At 47.7% G+C, this 17989-nt stretch overlaps 3 protein-coding genes and 1 non-coding gene across 4 annotated transcripts; 2 read left to right on the plus strand and 2 right to left on the minus strand.

Annotated features, from left to right (window-relative positions):
* Nucleotides 1-5690: 5690 nt before the first annotated feature.
* Nucleotides 5691-9271, plus strand: ura7 (small subunit rRNA maturation protein UTP4). The gene is made up of 3 exons (XM_744432.2): nt 5691-6995; nt 7057-7289; nt 7358-9271. Exons 1-3 carry the CDS (start codon nt 5939-5941, stop codon nt 8996-8998), a joined length of 2931 nt encoding a protein of 976 aa, XP_749525.1. The 5' UTR covers nt 5691-5938; the 3' UTR covers nt 8999-9271.
* Nucleotides 9272-10067: 796 nt separating this feature from the next.
* On the minus strand, nt 10068-10183 carry AFUA_2G03935. The gene has a single exon (XR_013344482.1). It is a non-coding gene; the product is annotated as a ribosomal RNA (ribosomal RNA).
* Nucleotides 10184-10286: 103 nt separating this feature from the next.
* AFUA_2G03940 (uncharacterized protein) lies at nt 10287-10980 on the plus strand (the record flags this gene model as incomplete). Its single annotated transcript, XM_744433.1, has 2 exons — nt 10287-10611; nt 10724-10980. The coding sequence occupies 2 exons, from the start codon at nt 10287-10289 to the stop codon at nt 10978-10980; spliced, it is 582 nt and encodes a 193-aa protein (XP_749526.1).
* A 471-nt stretch (nt 10981-11451) lies between these two features.
* On the minus strand, nt 11452-17060 carry phzA (putative serine/threonine protein phosphatase). Its single transcript, XM_744434.2, has 5 exons — nt 16702-17060; nt 15257-16587; nt 14715-15205; nt 12670-14623; nt 11452-12593 (listed from the first exon to the last, which is right to left on the minus strand). Exons 4-5 carry the CDS (start codon nt 14005-14007, stop codon nt 12309-12311), a joined length of 1623 nt encoding a protein of 540 aa, XP_749527.1. The 5' UTR covers nt 14008-14623; nt 14715-15205; nt 15257-16587; nt 16702-17060; the 3' UTR covers nt 11452-12308.
* Between the last annotated feature and the right edge of the window lie 929 nt (nt 17061-17989).

Consider the following 17989-nt stretch of genomic DNA (forward strand, 5'->3'; position numbering starts at 1 on the left):
TTAAGATTGGAGAACAGTCTATTCATCAATAAGCAATGCTCAGCTGCAATAGCAGTCGATCAGGATCAGTTTATGCAAGGACTTGTTCAACATACTCCTAGTCATATGAATACTGAAGACGTGTGAATTTTAAAATTGAGGGATCAGTCTGATAGAATTATCCAACACATCTTGATTTACCATCATAGTGGAACTCCAGACTTCTACTCCGGACTTCTACGATTACTGTAGCTGTTCCACGAAAAGCTCATTCAGGTTATCGGTAGGAAGATCTTGAGATCTATGTATTGTGTAAAAGTGTAGATTATTCTACAAGTACGCGTGATGATCTGTCAACTGGAGAAAGCGACCAGCAAATCTCCAGCTTCCCCATAATTAAAACCGATCTTGGCACCGGCTTCCCTTCCATGTCTTTCTAGACGCCTTCCCAGTTTGTGCAAGCGTTAAAGACCACTAGCATCCGTCCATGTCAGCTCAGAAGCTAAAAATACCTCTTTTTTCGTACTTTGGTACGCAATCCGTACCACTAGTCCTAATGGAAGTAACTTGACTCGCAACTCGAGTCTTGAGAGAAATAGAATGCCGAACTAAATCCACTGCGGATCTTGAAGAAAAAAGAAAAATCTACTCTGAGTACATCACTTAGATAGACTTATCCAGCGAAAAAGCTTACGCCCACTTGGACATTTCGGCTCTCAAGCAACCAGCGAATACAATTAGATAATATTTCGATTTCGGCACTCTGAGCCGTTCCGAGAGGTCGGAACGGGCGAATCTAAAGAATATGCCAACAGTACAAACGGCCATCATGATTCGCCTAATGGTTTATACTACCTCACTTGCTCGTTTTTGCAGCCCCGCAATTAGGCGTCTGATCCACTGGGAACTTGTAGCTATACCAGTTCGTATGCGTCAAGCTATGTATAATGTGTACACTTCGTACGAAATGACGAGCTACGAAGTAGTTAGCGGTACCCGGATGGTGCGGGTATCGTCTGAAGCAGTGATGCGGTGAAGAAAAAACTTCTGAAGAGGGGCAAAAGAGGAGTAAGAGAACCCTTTAGAATAACAGAAACTATCGAGAGAAATGTGTGATTTATGGGAGAATGTAAGTGAAACTCCCAATACATACATACTAGATATGGATGTTGTGCCAACTAAAGTTGACTGGCGAGTTGCGACCAATGTTCATGGTTAAATTCTTGAACTATAGAGTTTGGGGTAATGCAGAATATCAATGTGCAAAGGACTCTACTCTGTAGAGCAAAGACAAGTCAGCTGTGTTCAATGTTGCACAAAGACACCTAATAGTCGATGCCTCTCTGGGGCTCTCTCTAACTACAGATCAGATATCTTACCTTCCACTGTAGCTGAGAATCTCGATCTCAACCCTATCAATTATGAAGTTTTGCTGAAAGAGGTATGTATTTTAAGCATGTATTGATATTCTTCAATCTTAACACAGATACATGACCCACTTGTGGCCATCTTCGAAGGGATCCTTAAGAAGGCACAGTTTTTTCGGTGGTGTACGAGATACATACAACTCCACCTGGGTGAAATCCCATCAAAAAGGGTTGTTATTCTCGGTTTTATCAATCTTGTGGTCCAGTCTCGGTCAGGCAGTAATACCCATTAGTTCTCTGGTTCAATATCTATCGAGGTAGCAGTAAACCATCACAGGATCAGTAGTTTCGAGTGTAAGAAACTCCCAACTGCATGGTTGCAATCCATCGATTATTGCGAATGAGTTCTTTGTTTTCTCCAGTCAGGGTGTCAAGTTCTTCTAACAAAATTTATCATCATAGCCCTCAAGGCTCCAAACGAAAACGCGGGAAACATGAATCCATCATCACTCAAGCAGCTCAGGCACTATTGTTGTATTCTGGAAAGGCTGTGCCTCTCACAGCTGGGGCAGTGGAGAGCCTCAACCATGGAAAACCTCTTCTCCGCCTCCTTAGTTTTTTTACAACAGTCAGCAAAGAAGTTATTGCATCGTACGATGTTTGGTGTACTTTACGTATGTATGAAGTAATATCGTCAATGTACAATAAAGGCAGATGAGGGGACTGTCACAGAATTACCATATCTGATACCGAGCCGTTTTTGAATACATGGAGCTAGGAAATATAGAGTCTAGTAGATGGCAGAGAGTGGGGCCCGATTGTAGTGTAAATAAACGACTCCACATTTGACCCCGAGGCCGTAAATGGAAATAGTTGCTTTTCACTGCTTCTTGAATTTTCATGTTATTATTCCTCTGTCATTGAGAATGTTTTATATCCTACTTAATGATATATCAATGATTATAACTGATACATGTACTTACCACAGAGTCACAAGAGACAAAGCTTGGTGAATGAATCTAATGCGACTGTGAAGATAGACAACTGAACTCCCTATGCGACACTGTGTTTTCTTTACACAAATCATTGCGTCATTGTTGGACTCGCGTCCCATGTCCCGGCGTTCGGCCTGCCCGTTCTGGAACCTTGAATCGCGACCTTCAAAGGGGGATGATTCTCCAGGACCACTCTCTGCTATTTTTCCCATTGAGTTGGTTTGTAAAGTCTGCAGATGATTTGTCCCTGGCTGCATGAGATAGCACTCTCAATGTACATTGACAAGGCCCTATTTCTCGATAACCTTCTGTGCACGCTGGGAGTCGAGACGAAACCAGGTTTCTTGCTCCTGAAAGTTGTTAGTTAGGGGAGGCCTTATCCTTGGTGCTTGGCAACACATTTCGACGTGCCTTTGACGCGCCCTGATTTGACAATCGCGACAAGATTATCATCGCGCTTGTTGCTAATCTGGAGCGTGGTTCTCCAGATAATCCGGATCCAGAAATTAAAAAGCAGTGCCCATCCCGCTTTTCATGCTTCACCATTGACTGATTCCAGATAGTAGTTAACTTAATCAAAAGGATTTCAGTGATTAACACGGAGTTGGTCGCTTCTTGCTACCCGTCTGGTTTGCTGCAGGTTCGCCTATGCCTTGGAAACCCTGCAAGCCGTGAGACTTTTCCAGGATTCCCCATGTTGCTAATGGGTGTAGCGTGTCTTACAGTGCCTGGGTTTGGGGTCATGAGGCTGGAAAAAGGAGAGGCCGATTTCCAAGCCCCTAGACTACCAAGTCAGCCACCTCCTGAAGCTAAAAGTAGTGCTGCCTTGCACACCACTATAATTATCACTTTCGAATTTTGAAAATTTGGAAGTTTCATTTGGAAGTAACCTTGAAAGTACAGTCACATGTCTTTGGATATCGCTCTATGAGTTGTCCTACAGGTTTCACCGCAATCCATGTTTTCTCAGTTTTAATCCTGGAGGTCATCACCGAGAGAAAGTTATCCCTCCTAAGAAGACTTGGGGAAATCTCCTTCGAATCCTTGCGTGCAACATTAATTATCTTTGCCGTTAAGGAGTCCTATCCCAAAGGCCAACTGCATGAGCTCCTGAGCTTACGCTGAGTTAATCAGGTCACCGATGCAAATGGTCGGCGTATTGATTTTTTAGCAATGTTCGGTGGAAACTACTCAGCATTCATTCTGGAACATTATGGTAGTCTAAGTAGCAGCCGAAAAAACAGTTTACCGAACACGATGGGTAGATTTGTAGAACGCTAGAAGTAACCTTTCCAGTTCTACCAGCTGACTTTTAGGAACCTCGAGGCTGTTAGAGATGAAACAGCCAAGACAAACCAGATATCATATAAACTACACACACATTTGTACTCTTTGCAGATTGCCTGTTGACTGACGGAACGGCAACTGATGGAACAGCGCGGGAGTTACTTGGTATCGTGTCTACATTAGGCAAGCTTCGGCTACTATCCTACAAGTAGTTTTCCCATCTGTAAATAGTTTGAAACACGTATGTAGCCGAGGAAAGCATATCATCCGCTCGTAACGATGTAGTATCGCTCTTGCATGCGCCTGAAGTACGGAGTATGCTTGTGCGGTACTGATAATGACCGTCCTCTCCAACTTCAAAGAAATTATTGAATAGGGAAAAGGTAACGAGTGCATGCCATTGCAAGGACACTAGGCCAGTAAGAGCTCGAAATTGTCTGACGCCTCCAGTCCGTCAGATCTGCCTTGCGCCAGACCCAGAATCAAGTATTCCAAATCAAGAACTAGCTCTAGTACTTAGGTATCTTCTGTTTACTTAATTCCAGGAAGTGCAGACGTGCAACTTACGAGGACACAATCCCGTGTGCGGCTCACGTTTCTAAAAGGAGAAGCATTGTCATGATTATCAGGGATAATGCCATTGCCAATCAGGCCAATCGACACCCCCGCACCATGGGCAATCTCGATCGAATCAGAGCTGATGCAGGCACCCCTTCAGCTGGACATGGGTGAAAAATTTACTGGGCAAGGAATTCAGAACTCCAGCTTAATTGCTCATTTGTCTGCTTCATTGTCAATGATGTCGACGAGCTCCACCTCGATCCTGATCTCACTTCTAAATTCCCAATATTGAACAGTGGCTGACTGGATTCAGACATGGCTACTCCGTACCAGTATGCCTGATATCCATACATCAGCTCTTGAGTGCCATGTATACCAGCCCATCTAATCAGGTGGATTGAATTTCCTCTCCAATTGATCCGCATCTCCGACACCATCGCATCGTGTCAAATCGTTCGAGCTCATAGGCAAGCATTATAGAAGACGTGCATAAGTTCTCCCCCTTAGCCCCGCCGCATGGGACCAGGGTTGGACTGACGTGGCAGTCGACCCGGCTTATCAACAACCAACAGCTTTAAAGTCTTCTTGTGTCATTGATACGGCATATGTCATGAAAGTTCAGCAAGCCTTAGGTGATGAGGGCTTTGACTGCGTCTTCTAGCACTACGGGTTACATCTGGGCCTGTCTGGTGATACCATCTAGATTATATGTTTTGAATAATACACTTGCATCTATGCTGTGTTGCAATGGTACTAGCAATCCTCCTATGGAGGTGTAGGCTAAGCGTTTCGTATCCTGGCGCAAACACTGAATCATCTCCAATTCGATGTCGATGTCAGACCTCCCAGCTGCATGCTTGTGCGGCATGACTCTGCTAGTACAACACCCTATTCTTAAGTGGTAACCATTGCGTGTCTGATATTCGGTCTCCGTAGACTCGAGTGCTTGGATATTGGTTGCTCAAGAGCTTCAGTCTTTTCTATTGACAACACGAACTATCCCGGTCAGTATGTGTCGCCTGCTTCATAGGCGTTTCTTGCTCTCTTTTGAAAGGGGGGCCGGGTTGACCCTAGCAGGTCATTTGTAGTATATATAAATATGAAAGTCCTTGCTCCACATATAACAGACGGCATAGCAGATACAGATCGTCTACATTTTCTGCGTTCATATCTGGATGATCGGTCGTACATGAGAACAAACACGAGTAAGATATACGCAAACAGAAACCATGCCACTATATTATATACTATATTTCAAACCTGTTTGCCAAAACTTGGATGGCAATCGGCGTTAAGATGGTCGGCTTTCTACTGGGTCATGGTCGGTATGACACGAGCATTATTATTGTATCCCCATATCGCTTTCAGAAAAGTAGTTCATAAAATCAAAAGTCCTCATCGCATCACTTGATGGATGATCTTGGGGGAGACAGGAGGAATGAGGGCCATAAGCTGTATAGATGGATACATTCACGTGACACATCTCCGCGGAATTTTTCTTGGCGCGCTAAAAATTGTATTCTACAGGCAAGAAAAAAAAGTTAAGAAGCAGAAAAAGAATGTCAGAAACGATTAACACCACGAACAACACTATTCCCCAACACCACCGGAATGATCGTTTAGCGGCTGGCTCTAATTCTTGAGCCAAGGTAGATATCTCCTTATTTGACGGGTCTACCCCCCTCGCTTCCCTTCCTTTCTACCTCGAAATTTTCAATATAAGACCTTGATCGCATCGAGGAGCCAACAATGGATATTCATCGCTGCCGTTTCGTGCCTTACAACCCCCAGGCGATCAATGCACTCTCATTCTCTCATCCTCCCTCTGCGGAACTTGCCGGTCGAGGTGTCCCTACCCTCCGGCTTGCCATCGGCCGCGCAAATGGCGATATCGAGATCTGGAACCCAATGCGCGGCGCCTGGTTCCAGGAGACGGTTATGCGCGGAGGAAAAGATAGGAGTATAGAAGGGCTTGCATGGACTCTCGACCCGCCAGAGGCTGGACCTGACGGGACCAAGATTCCGGGAAAACTGCGCTTGTTCAGTATTGGATACTCGACCGCGGTAACGGAGTGGAATCTGGAGCAGGGACGCCCCATGCGTCACTCGAGTGGAAACTACGGTGAGATTTGGTGTATAGCAGCACAACCAAGATGGCAGGCTACGAAGCGCGGCAAGGATGGAAAGCCTCTGCCGCCCGCGGAGGGAGAGTACACCGGGCAGCATCTCGCGGCTGGATGTGCAGATGGCTCAATCGTGATCTTGTCTACTGCCGACGGCGACTTGAAATTTCTACGGCTGATGCGTCCATCCACAAAGAGAGCCAGAGTCCTTAGCGTCACTTTCCAGAATCGCAACACCATCGTAGCTGGTTATGCGGACAGCTCGATTCGGCTATTCGATCTTCGGTCTGGGCAGCTTCTGCGTACAATCTCTCTCGGCAAGGGGCCGGCTGGTGGTCCCAAGGAATTACTGGTCTGGTCAGTTAAGTGCCTTCCAGACGGTACGATCGTTTCCGGCGACTCCGCAGGCGAGATCCGGTTCTGGGATGCGAAGAACTACTCCCTTATTCAACGTATACAAGGTCATCTAGCAGATACCCTCGATGTCGCTGTCAGCGCCAATGGAGATACAGTCGTCAGTGGAGGTGCGGACCAGAGGACAGTTGTGTACAGGAAAAGTCCGGGAGAGAAAGGCGAAAAGAAGGGCAGATGGGCTGAAGTGATGCACCGTCGGTACCACACCCATGACGTTAAGACTTTTGCTGTTTATGAGACAAGGGATATTAGTATTGTTGTTTCTGGAGGTAAGATTGAACTCCCTTTGCTTCCTTATGTGAAGATTTTCGGCGAGTTGACATTCCTTAGGTCCGGACGCCTCGCCTGTCGTGCTCCCATTGCGTGAATTTGGAAAAGAACATCACAGGAAGCTCTCCAGTCTGCCGCAAATACCTCAACTCGCATCTTCTCCTTCCTCTAGGCTTGTGATGAGCTTCTGGGACAGAGAGGTCAGCATCTGGCGCGTGTCTCGTGGTCCTATCTCTCCACACGATAACTTGGAAGGGCAGAAGCATCGGCTTGTCGGAAGGGTCTTAATTCAGGTGAGAATGCAAACATATCCTTGATGAAATGACAAGCTGCTAAGTCGTGTCCTATCGCTTTGTCACAGGGTGAAGAAAATATCACATCAGCGATGCTCTCCGCGGACGGAAAGATTCTTATTGTGGCTACGGTTTCCGCAGTCAAGGTTTTCTCCGTCCGACGACGAAAGAGTGATGAAAGGGGAACTTTACGGATAACAAAGTTGGATGTTCCTGCCGCGTTCTCTAAGGATGGCGCACGAGCTGTGTCCATATCGCCGGACAGCCGGTGGCTCTGTGTGGTTCGACCTGATAGCGCCATCTACCTGGCCAGGGTCATGCCTGCTTCGTCTCCTCAGGACAAACCACAGATCTTACCGCAGCTTGTTAAACTTGACAGGGCGACTCGGCACACTCGTCACGAGAAGGCTTCTCATGGTTCTCTAGGGGACTACGAGAGAACTGTGCGCTGCGTTGTCTTTTCCGAGAACAGCCGAATTCTAGCGACCGGTGACCTTTCCGGCTGTATCGATACCTGGCTCCTGAAAGATGTCAAGGACTCGTCTGCAGTAGCTTCTAACAAGCGCAACGGCGCTGCAGATTCTGACGATGAATCTTCGGACGACGAGGATGAACGACCGGTGATAGACGGAGAGCGCTGGCAGTACGCCAATGCTGACTCACCCATACCCAGACTCAAATCTGGCGTGCTTTTGCTCTCTTTCCGCCCCCAAAGCCCGGCAGAAGCAAAGCTTCTCACAAACGGTGCTGATCAGTCTTCCCAGATATCTCTGAGGGGCGAGAGTCGATTGATGGCTCTTACGAGCGAACACCAGCTTGTGGAATTCGACACTCTTGAAGGAAAGCTATCGGACTGGTCAAGGAGGAACCCCAAGGCTTATCTTCCGGAGCAATTCAAAGGGGTCAAGGACCGAGCAATGGGGTGCTTGTGGGACCTTTCCGAGTCGCGTGACCGCCTGTGGTTGTACGGGACATCTTGGTTGTGGATGTTTGACCTGAATCAGGATTTTCCCTCCTCGGAAGAGATGAAGGAAGCCGCAGATGGCCACGAAGGAGACTCTTCGACACAGCTCGTTAAGACATCTTCGGCTCACAAGAGAAAACGTGAACAAATGGAGGAAGAAGAGAAAAGAGGAAAAGCGAACAGTGGTGCTGGTGATCGGATGTCATTGGCTCAATCGGATGTTCACTTTGGCTCCAAATATCGCAAGATCGAAGGACACGATGACTCCAAGGGAGAGTGGGTCTCTCTAGACAAGGAACGCCCACAAGCAGCAGGAGATGAAGAGGCCTTCGAATATGACGAAAATTCTGCAGCAGTTCATGACACAGCCCTGGCGCGACTTAGAAGAGGAAAGCTTGAGGAAGACGGAATTAGCACTCCGCGAAAGCGAGTCTCTCTTGGACCTCGTGATAATCTTCTCTCGCTCAATGGATCCAATGATACACCATCTCGGAAGCCAAATGACCATGACATGCCTGACACGCCTCAGACACGATTGGTGCCGCCGAATGGAACTCAACCGGCACGTCGGTGGTGGTACACGTACAAGTACCGTGATCTGCTCGGCATTGTGCCTCTGAGCCCGCCATCGGCCGAGGATGGCGTCGAAGATGATACTGCGGGCAATACCCTGGAGGTTGCCATTGTCGAGAGACCTATGTGGGACGTTGAGTTACCAGGTCGCTACGTCAGAGATTACGCATAGGTCGCGAATCGACTTGTTTGCAGAAGTGTCTGACAAGAAATCTATGCGTCAATGCTTGATTGTTGCCTTTGCGAAACCATTGGCAGAATGTTCTACTCTATACTCTGAACCCGCCATTGAACATCATACTCTGCACATCCTTTCATCTGGCGCTTTGTATATTTTTTCTCATCTTCCTGCCCTTTCCAACTTTTGTACTCATTTGGCGAGCTGGATAGGTCTATTTATAAATGGATAAAAGTTTATTCTTGGAATGAACCTTTGCCCTCTGCCTATACCAGTGACTATGAGGCTGCAGGCAGTGACATTAGCTCTTTTAGCCTTAGACACTGAACACGACGGGCATGTGGTCTCGGCCGCATGCCGACAACCGCAGTTTTACCTCTTTGTGATGTACGCCTGGTGTCTATTTCCACGCAATGAGCCGTATAAGTCCAGACATCAGTCTAATAGCCGAAAGAAAATCATGAGTTGAATCTCATTCTCTCCAGCAAAGCGCGCTTCAGAAGGCTGCTCTTTAAAAGTCAGCCTTCAAAGGCGGTTTGCAGAATAACCCTCAGCCCTATGCTCCAAGTTTGTATAAACCACGTCAAGGACTTTGGCCACACCCAGCCCTCATTCTAGAATTTTACAGATCTCTACTCATCTTGGTTCTTTTTGATTAATTGAACGGCCATGGCCGATACAGTGGAATGGCCACAGTCGCTGTGTATCTTTAGTCGCGCCAAGAGCCTGTATTTTCGTCCGACGGTATGCTGGCAGAAGAGACTCCCGCGCAGGTGTGTATGTAGTGACTTTCTTCATACCTTTTGAATCCTGTGGGGCAGTAACGACTGCTCCAGGACATGTTGAGTTGACCGTGCGACAGTGAGATGTGATCAAAAGAGGTGGTACAGGGGTGGCCTAGTATCTGCTCAGGATAGCACCGAATGTTTCCCACTACATCGCCAGCGTAGTACATTCAGATTGGCCAGCACATCTGCCTAAATTTGAAGGATGGACATCAAGACTCTAGTTAGGTCCATAGAGAAAGCAGGAATAATCAGAATTAAAAAGAATAAAGGGCAAAAACATACAACAGCCAGGATTCGCTGGTGGTCACCCACCCAACTACTAACCGGCCGGCGTGTGGCTTAAGTACGGCTGAGCGGACGGGAAGCCCTGTTTTCCACACCCTATGGTCGTATGTGCTAGTCTAGCAGGAGAGTCTTACCATACGCAGGTCTGCACCTTTCCTTCCCTATTCAGCTCTCCTGTACCCAAACCACAAGCGTATATAGTAATGACAATGTTGCTGATGGATAGGGCCTTGAAGCCCAATTGGCTCGTACCTGTCCTGATTGTGGATATTGACGGTGTGATTGATAGGACTGTAGGGACCAAGGCCAAAGATCAGGAGACTGCCACCAGAAGTCCGAGAGCTCATCCAGATGCTTGTCCCCTCTCACAACGTCGCCAATGCCAGGCTGGCTTCGCTCAGACTCTCTGGCCCTCGAGATTCGACTTTCATCCGGAGCGCAGGATCTGCTTCGAAGCGACGGATCCGTCGTACAGCAGCATTGCCGAGCAGCGCACCGAGACTAGAGAATTCTTATGGAAAAAGCAGGACTACTGTTGGTCTTCGTTTGAGACGAAGAAAAGAAAATGGATTTAGGATCTCCTCAAAGACCTGGCAGATCTTCTGGAGGGACGCTTGAGTAACATAGCCTAGTCCGGACGCTGCAGGCCTTCCCAGTAAAGCCGTCGACGATTTAGAGACCCTTGGAGGAGACTTTTCTGCGCAGCCTGCAGACCGCTTCCCTACGGTTTACAATACAGAAAGATATATGATTAGACCGTCTCAGTCTCAGCACAGATCCGAAGCATCAAAGTCTCTTTCTGGCATCCCAGTGAACATCTCGGGTATACGGTTCATCCTCGAGGGTTATCAGGAAGTTTCGCCGGGTTACAATGTGGCGACGAGTAAGAAATGCTCGACATAGGTGCCGAAAGCTACACACTAGCCGCCTTCATGGTCGCCGTTGGTCCCAGATCGAAGACAGGTGTTTATTGTCGATGGAGCATATAAAACGCGTACGTGATAGAGGTGACCGCGAACTTCCAGCCAGTTCCCTTCACCTTTCAGCTAAGTGCTATCCTGCAGCTGAGAATTCCTGCTGGCCCATACATCTGCCAAAGATCTAGAAAGGTAGAGATTGCTCCTGGGTTGACGTTGAGAGGATATATTTCATGCATGCTGGAAATCAACTACTTGGTGGAGAATTTTTCAGCTAGCCTACTTATTTGGTAGATGTGGCTGATCAGGATACGGGATGCTAAGCATAGGGTGTATCTGAAGATCTCACTGCAATGGAGAGCGGCCTACAACAGACTTTAGAGGATGAGATAAGTTCTCGAATCATTGGATGAGTTTATCGACCTAATGCTATGACTCAATAGTGGTCTTGCTGACAGCAGCTGCTACAAGACACTTTTAGCTATTAGATCGTCATGATAAGTCAAACTTCGAGATTCTGATACATTGAGAGAGTATGCTGATCCCATAGGAGTCAATTTGTGATTCCTTAAAATGTCTAATAGAGTGTTTGTAGAGAACACCCGCACCTCGTGCTGCACCGTGAAACGGCAAAGGAAATAAAGAGAATAAGCAATAACTACCGCTCTCAAACATATGTCATGACGAAGTGGGATAGTGCGAGGCAAGAGAAGAAAGAGTCGAGAAATTGTAGAAGAAGCACCTGGAAGCGAGTACGACAAAGGCTGTTGCCAACTGTTTCATGTCTGTTTTGCCCTTTTGTGATTCATCGGACGAAACCCGATAACCGCCTAGAATGGATGGAGACAGTATATAATTCTCTGGAGTGGCCAGAAAATTTCGAAGCAAGTCTTGTCTCATCCGCGAGGACAAAAGTCCCACAGGAAACTAGTATTGAGCAATGTGTCTAAGCGGAAGATTGGACTCATCAAGACACAGGGTTCGGCCGGCCCTGATGCGGGGTAGCCTGTGATTTAAAGGCGCAAGCGTTGCTGGGCAGCAAGGAGAGCAGCCTTAAAAAGACCACCATGGCGCTCGAATATTGACGGCGAGAACTCGTTCTCGTGGAGCCTGTACCGTGCCATAAAATGCTTCTCGGTTCCGAGTATTACCGAAAGAGTATGCACTTTTGATAGAAGGCCACATTTGCCATCAATCGGTCGAAATGGGTTCGGAAATGCTTGGCGGTAGCATGTTGTAAAAGGCAATTTCTTGGCGGATGAATCGGTGGAACAGTTAATAGCTTTGGGCCGATACGTGGGCGGGCTGGAACTATTAGCGACTGATGCCCCATGATGTGACGAGAGACGGATAGGCAAGGAATAAACCACAAGCGTCTCGGCGATGTTGCACGAAGAGGTTGTGATCTTCCTTGGCGACAACGAAGCGAAGTAAGGGCGGACTCACAGGACTGCTTAACATGCTATTACGCTCTTTCCTGCCCTTCTTGATATGGTTCTTCAGAGCAGTGGAATCCAGCGGTTTGAGTAGCTCAAAGCTACATAGCAGCTCCCCTGACACTGACATAATGGCACCCCAATTATCGAACTCGCCACAGTACTACAGCTGCCAGTCAGCAAATACGAGTATTCTTCACGAAAAAAAAAATCATGCAAAAGGAATGTTCGGTACTCACGTTAGGAGCCGAGAAAACAGTGACTAAAATACGGTCCTGGTAAAACTCGTACCCGTCCTCGACCACCATATGTGCGCGGCAGACCAAGTCGAAGTCATGACGCTGCAAAAAGTTCATGATCACCTTTTTACCGAAGCAGTAACTGACACCGCGCTCGTTGGGCTCCCAGTCTTCTTCCATGTCTGCCGGGTCGCTCCATAGGAGATCATTGAGCAGGCCATAGTCAGGTACGTCAGTGGGCCTTGCAATTCCCCGAATATCATCCATGTGTGAGAGACTAGGAGACAGTCCGCCATGAACACAAAAGATCTTGCCAGCGACGGTAGCAGCGATAGGAAGGCAGTTGAATGTATCGATGAAAGTCTTCCAAATCTTGATGTTGCAGCGCCGCTTACACTCATCATAGAATCCATAAACACGAGTGACATTGGCACATTCATGATTACCGCGGAGAAGGAAAAAGTTCTCGGGATACTTGAGCTTGTAACACAAGAGGAGCAGGATTGTCTCCAAGCTTTGTTTGCCACGGTCCACATAGTCGCCTAGGAAGAGGTAATTGGAAGCGGGAGGAAATCCACACATCTCAAAAAGTCGAATTAGGTCTGTATATTGGCCATGGACATCGCCCACAATCTTCACAGGAGCCGACAGCTCTAGCAATGCAGGCTGGGAGAGGAAGAGCTCCCGTGCCGCCGAACAAATGGCCATGATCTCCGCATTCTTAAGACAAACGGTCTTTGTGACTTTGGTGGAGTAGCCGGCATCGAGCAGTCGTGAGATCATGTCATCAAGGTCAATAGACTTCAGGGCACCCATTCCCATACCCGGAGATCCAGACGTCTCTAATGGAGCATTCATGATGAAGTCCAGAATAGGATTCAGTTGGTTTTCTCTTTTGATGAGGATCGATTCGCCGACTTTTTGTGTCGACGGGCCTGTGGGTGCAGCGCCGGTGGGGGGTACATCGGATACATGGTCGACCTCACCACTCTGCTGCATTGCATTGACATCTTTATGACCTCGTTTCAAGCTGCTCGACAGGGAAGGAGATGGAGGAGGCTCGGGAGCATCGGGTTGAGAAGGGGTATCATCGGGAGACTGGACGCTTTGGTTGGTGGAACTGCGTCTACTGGTTGTCGACTTGACTGATGCGGCGTCGGATTTATCGTCCGACAATCCTGCAGTCGATCCTCTAGGACTGTCGCTACTCCGAATCTTGGACCGGATGGAGCCGCGAAGAGAGCGAAGAGACTCCTTAGTATCGGAGCGAGAGAAGGATGGATAGGACTGCAGTGAGTCGCCAGGGCCAGAATTGCCCTTGGAATGCGATTGACCCATTACTGCAAGGCGTGGATATCTGCCAAGCTCGAGCTTGTATGATCCACAAAATCGTGTCTATTCAAGGCGATACGAAGTTCTGGGCTCGCGCTGGAATGCTCGGGTCTGTCCTGGCCTGCACGATGGTGCTGGGGTTATAAAATAGGATGGAAACCCGCCTGTGAGAGTTGAACGGAGAGTATGCCTTCTCAAAGAGTGATCGGGATTGGTTCCAGATGCAGGAGATTGCAACACTCGTTCGTTTGTCGGCCGATATTTGTCGTTACAGGCAGCGGATTTCCACAGCAGTCGTACCGACCGTTCAAGTCGATGAAGGACGAGGGGAATTTGCAGAAGCCGACCGAGACAAGAATGGCATCACAGTACAGTGTCCAAGCCACAGAGAGCTAGCTAGTCGGAAGGGAAAGCTCCGATTCGCCGGTAAGAAGAAGCTTCTAAGATTATGAGAGTTAGTATGAGCGGAGCAGGGCAATGAGGGACAGGACACTGGGGAAGTGAGCAGGTGACTGACAATGAAATGCTCCTAGGGGAATAGTATGTGTGTGGAGGTGGCTGGAGAGGACTTGCGTGACGGGAATGAGGGTTTGAGTTGGAGGGGAGGGAAGAAAGGATTGCACTAGATGGGGAAATACTGCGTCATTATGGGGTGTGCAATGGACGGAGATACGGTACCTGGGACTGGAGCAGATCGAAGGGACGAGACGAACCTTTAGGAGTCTATGAGGCAGTACAGATCGACACAGTATGAGGGGAAAGAAAAGGGTGTGAAGCTGTAAGGAAGAAGAACGGACTGCAGAGAGGGAAAAGAGTTATTTTTTCTGTTTGTTGCAAGTGAGTTGATTGTGGCGTTTGAAGAAGAGGTCAACAGGGTGTACTAGTACGGAGTAGGTACCACTCCGGTTGCTGGGATTTGCTGGGCAGCAGATTGTCACTCTCGCCTTCTCAATCTCTAGGCCGTCATTTTTGGGTCTCGATCATGCAGCGGATGTGGCATTCCCCGGATCATCTGTCGGCCCGGATAAGCTCGGGCCTGGGTTTGGTGCGCCTCAGGCTTTATCGAAGAATTGCCCCAAGTCGATGATGGTGATACTGGTGCCTAGTTCTATAAATAATCGGAATACATCTATGGTTACTCCGTTTGTTCTCCATGTTTACTTTGTCAGAGCAACAATTCCTGATCATTTCCTATCCCAGTGTGCTATCAAAGTCATTAGCATCATCACATTGACAGGCCCGCTGCTTGTCTTACATCAAAGATGAGGAAATGAGGTAGTGGTGGCCAATCACCGGGGATGCCTCATTTTTCTGTGTCCACGTCTACCTTTAGACTTCCGGATGTTGCTGAGCCACTGATAATCAGCGCCTCTAAACTCCTCGTGACTGGCAAGTGTGGAATTGAATTTGACACATCTCAGCACGGACAGCGCGATCTCGTCTTCCCCCTCTTTTTTCTTGGCTTGGCGTGTTTTTCCAGCGTTCTGGGCTGAGTAGTTGTTGATCAGCACACATTCTACAAAGAGATCTGAGTTCAGTCTGGAGAGCATATGATTTGTCGTATGAGTCAGCTGTTCTCTAGCATATAGTTAACTATACGTCAGTTGTCTAACGCTCCTCCCGATTATACCCATTTTTGGATGCATTCTGATTGCTTGCGGCCCTTGATCGTAATTCCTGAGTTGGTGAATATGTAAAATGCTTTTGAGGGCGCTCCGAACTACTATTGGCCCACCAGATTGAGCTCTGTCAAGCTAAAGGGGCCATACAAAGCAGACGACCCTGGACCAAGCTATGCCGCCAGTCGCCTTGATCAATCAAGCTAGCTAGTCTGTAGCGAATTGCTTTGTGACTCGACAGGTTTTGAGTCCCCGACATTGAACGGGATAAATAGGTATCTTCCTCAGTTCACTGCAGGAACACCGCTATTTCAAACCCCACCCTAGGCCGGCTTCGAGCTGACTGTAGCTATCACTGCCAAGACATATGTCCTGCGCCAAGTGTTCTCTTGCTCTATCTCTTAGCCACGTTGTAGTCATATAGGTCATGCGAAAAGCTGCGTTTCTTATCTTGCCAGGTGTCTTGGCCGCGAGCGATGATTTTGATTTGTGTAAAGCAGGAATTTAAGCAACAGCTCTGGTAATCTCCTCGCTACTGAATACGCGAAGGATGCAGATTGTTGCACAGGGCAGTTCACCATAACTCTCATCATCCCCTTCATTCGTTGTAAAGCCTTGGCCACGAGACTTGGCCCGGCCAAAATCGGAGCAGCTGTGGCAGCCAAGGTCCGTGTATGGCGCGACATCACCAACACCAAATGTGCCTGAAGAAGGAGAAGTGTTATGACTTCCGCAAGGTGTCTCGTAGACGACTCTGTTGAGGCGTTTCCTCGAGTTCAATTTTCGTGATATGCTGCCCGGGAACAACGACAAGACCGATAAATCGACTGGTCATGTCCATTGTGACATTTTTCGGCTCAGGATTCGCTTCGACTTGTTCGTTATTGGTGTTTGCCGTAGCATCCCTGATGGCTGATGGGGAGGGAAAGCGATATTCGTACGTGCCCGCGAGGATAATGTTCCTTTCCTAAGAGACATGAGTCCCAGTCAGTGATTGCTCGTGATATTCTCTGTAATATTTGTCCGTGCCTCTACTTCAACATCTGGTAACTGGGTCATGACGAGGTCATGGCGCACTCACCGCATCTGTACATTTGAAAGTGCCTACAAACATGCGCGTGTCTGTTGTGTGCACCCGTAGTGTCTGTCCGATTAACGATTCCAGATAACGAATGGCTTGCATTTCATCCATGATTTATGTTTTGCCGCTATCAGTCAAGGCGAAGATAGCAGTTTCGCTTTCTACCAATGGAAGAAATATGTTGGGCTGTTTTGACTGCTGAAGAAGAATAACAAAAGACAGCCCGACGCGGCAATTGGTGAAGGTATGAGAGAATCGATCGGGACCTCTGGATCTTCTGGCCAGCAAAACTTGGTTTGGTTTTTGCAAATAACTGTCGACTGGCTGACAGTGCTGGATAGCTAGAGTGCGATGGCCTGACAGACAATTGGTGAGCGTTACCTGGGCTTTCAAGGTCTCCGCCTCAGTGTGGTCGCATGTGACACATCAACTCACCAGCTAACGTAACCCACGGCCGAGCCGCGAATACGACCGAACCGCGAATTTTTGCCGCAAATCATCCTATCTTTGAAGCTTTTCAACCACCAACGTCATTAATTAGACTATCTACTAGCTGAATATATGGCTATTTATTAGGGCAACTTCTTCTAGTATGTCCAATAGTCCAACATCCACTACAGGTTGGCGGAGCGCGCTGACGAGATATAGGTATAGGCTCATCAACCTGCTCATCAACCTGCTGAATACGGTCACGACCTTCCTGCACAGATATAAAGAGGTTATCCCCTAGATTAATACGCTTCCTTGCCTTCTTCTTCATTTTCCGCTTATTCTCAGCCCGTAGAACCTTGATTTCTTGTTGTAGAAGAAGGTTTGTATTCATTGCCATCTGCGCAGCCTTTTCAAGATGCTAAATATGTGATATCGGACTGCTAGAAAGTGTCCTTTTCTTCTGAAGACTTTTCTGTAGACTGCGGACCTTTTTATCAAGCTAGCGAGCATTTTGGGGTGTCTGAAAAGCAGAAGATATTGACCCTTCAATATCAATAAGAGGTGGTGTTGGCGTATGGAGTTGAAAGGTAATCTTAGCAAGGACCCGGTCTATATCAAGTGGATTAAGACCAGCTCCTGCGAAGCCATTGCATATATTCTGTTGAGTAAAGACTGCTTCACGTGCAGGAGGGTATAGATATAAGAAATCCTCTTTATCAATATGGTTGTTTCCAGCCATCATCATCTCCTCAACTAGTTTCCCATATGCGCGCTTAAGAGGCCCAAAAACCCCAACATCTAGGGGTTGGAGAAGATAAGATGTATGCGCAGGCATACAGAGACAGATAATTGCATT

The sequence above is a fragment of the Aspergillus fumigatus genome, chromosome 2 (genome assembly GCF_000002655.1).
Source record: "Aspergillus fumigatus Af293 chromosome 2, whole genome shotgun sequence".
NCBI lineage: Eukaryota > Fungi > Ascomycota > Eurotiomycetes > Eurotiales > Aspergillaceae > Aspergillus > Aspergillus fumigatus.